The sequence below is a fragment of the Etheostoma spectabile genome, chromosome 5, assembly GCF_008692095.1.
Source record: "Etheostoma spectabile isolate EspeVRDwgs_2016 chromosome 5, UIUC_Espe_1.0, whole genome shotgun sequence".
NCBI classification, from domain to species: domain Eukaryota; kingdom Metazoa; phylum Chordata; class Actinopteri; order Perciformes; family Percidae; genus Etheostoma; species Etheostoma spectabile.
This window is the reverse complement of record NC_045737.1, coordinates 36,405,549-36,407,621: the sequence shown is the minus strand read 5'-3', so window position 1 is coordinate 36,407,621 and position 2,073 is coordinate 36,405,549. Positions and strand designations below refer to the sequence as shown.

The window sequence follows — 2,073 nt, the reverse complement described above, 5'->3', positions numbered from 1 at the left end:
CACACACACACACACACACACACACACACACACACACCAGAAAATAATAAGTATAGTGTACACATTTTCACACTGGGATTTATTTATTTTTTTTACTTTGAGTGTAAATAAAGTGCCAGAGTGCATTAAAAGCATAGAACGATATTCCTTCTGTCCCTGGCAGCAGTTTATGGTTTGTGTTTATGAATCTTTCCAACATTTGAGTGACAGCATGATGTATGTTTAAGGTTGTATAAACTCTTTCAAACGCAACCAAAGCATTCACGACTAAAACGCAGTTGCAGCTACTAAAGGCAGTAAAACAGCTCCTGTACCTGTTATTCAGACCTAGTGTTAAACCTTCTGCTTAGTTAATTTAGTTATATGTTAGTTTATGAATAAAACATTTAAAAGAAAGATCAGTTATAGGCCTTTTAATGTTTATTCATTTTATCTGATGGACATTAATGTTTATTTATTGTCATGGTCACTGTCATGTTGCAATCGGGGCCCCCAGGCCAAGCAGGTTGAGTCTACTTTCTGCATGTAGCTCACGTGGGGGCGTTTCACAACTGCTACTCCGACCGACTGTAAAAATCAGAGTTTGCTTGTTGTAGCTATCGGTTTAACGTGAACTTTAGCCAAGTTACGCATGCTAACCATTGCCTAATTTTGCCGATTTTACCCGTAGAGCCATGGACTTTAAGGGGGGTTATTCCGATTTTTTTCTCAGTCGAAAAGTCCTTCTTCCGATTCTCCAGAGACCACATGAATCCGGCATAACCGTATGCTAGTGGTTAGCCAACGTTTCAAATAACGTTAGCTAGCTTAGACACGTTAAGTTCACTAATGTAATTAGCAAGCTGCAAGGATTAAAGGAAAATCAAATCGATGGTTTTAATAAAAACAAATTCCTGTAATTTATGTTACATTGTGGAATATTTCCAAAGTGTTTGGAGCGGCGGTGACAGCACTCTCACTCTTAGCCGTTAGCTGCTAGCTCATTTCGAGGGACACTGTCGGGTTCGTTTGATTTAGTTTCCATAACACACCGACGGGGCGAAGAGACACAGTAATAGCGTGCATCCCTTCACATGTTCAGAACGTCCCCGCCCGTCCGAGCGAGGTCAGGATAAAAACTATTCTCATCATCAGCTACGTAGGCGGACCGCTACCCCAAAGGAAAACAAATCATAGGATGGCTAAGCCTTGACCCGCCCTACTCTCCCTCTGATTGGCTAGAACTCACTGAGTGCTCTGGTTGGGTTGGTTAGGTTTACATAAAAGGAGCGGGATTTGTTAGTGTTAGAGTGTGAATGTCAGGGACGGCCAATCAGAGGCAGAGAAACGCATAGTAAGGCGGGACGTGCCTTTGCCATCCTGGGAAAAGATACTGGCGAACGCTACAGCAGCTACATGTTACAAAGCCGTTAACTTAGCTTGGAGGCTAACAGAAGACATCATAGTTTGTCTACCAGCTTCTTTATAAGACCGATTAGACGATACTAACCTCGCTCTGTTGGAGGGACCACGCTGTTAATCTGACAATGCTATTTAAAATGATAAAAGTGTCACTCACAGACAGCACACTGATGCGGAGAGGGGCCTCCAACAAGCACGCCATCTCTCTTCCCCCGATCGAGCGCCCCAATCGGCGCAACACTTTGCAGGCACTCCGCCCCCCCAGAGCAGCTGAGAGCGGCTTTTACAAAAGTAACTGAGGGCAAGTCCTCTCCCCTCCTCGCTGTATAATATAATATTACTATATTCCTTGGTGGGCTCGGTTGTAAACATCAGCAAGCAGATCTACAACAACAAAACAACACCGCTAACTTGGCGAGCGTCTGTCAGTGAAGTAAATGTTGTTTATAAATGTGACGTAGGGGACGTCTCATTGCGTCAGATTCGACACAGTAATGCTGCATTCACGTGGTGTCGGAATATTCACAATATTTAATTCCTGACTGAGAAAATTCACGTGAACGCTTCTCTTGATGTTTCCATGATCTCAAGTCGGAACATCACAACTATAGAAATAAAAATCGATGTCGCAGAAGTCGCAAGAGCAGAAATTATGAATTATTTTGACTAATA

General features: G+C 42.9%; 1 protein-coding gene across 2 annotated transcripts in view; it reads right to left on the bottom strand.

Moving 5' to 3' along the window:
- armc8 (armadillo repeat containing 8) overlaps window positions 1-1,858 on the bottom strand; it is a 16,980-nt gene extending 15,122 nt beyond the window's left edge. For both annotated transcript variants that reach the window (XM_032515245.1, XM_032515246.1), the window contains exon 1: window positions 1,559-1,858. In XM_032515245.1, the coding sequence (XP_032371136.1) occupies window positions 1,559-1,603 (45 nt within the window). In that variant the 5' untranslated portion in view covers window positions 1,604-1,858. The remainder of the gene's footprint in view (window positions 1-1,558) is intronic.
- Between the last annotated feature and the right edge of the window lie 215 nt (window positions 1,859-2,073).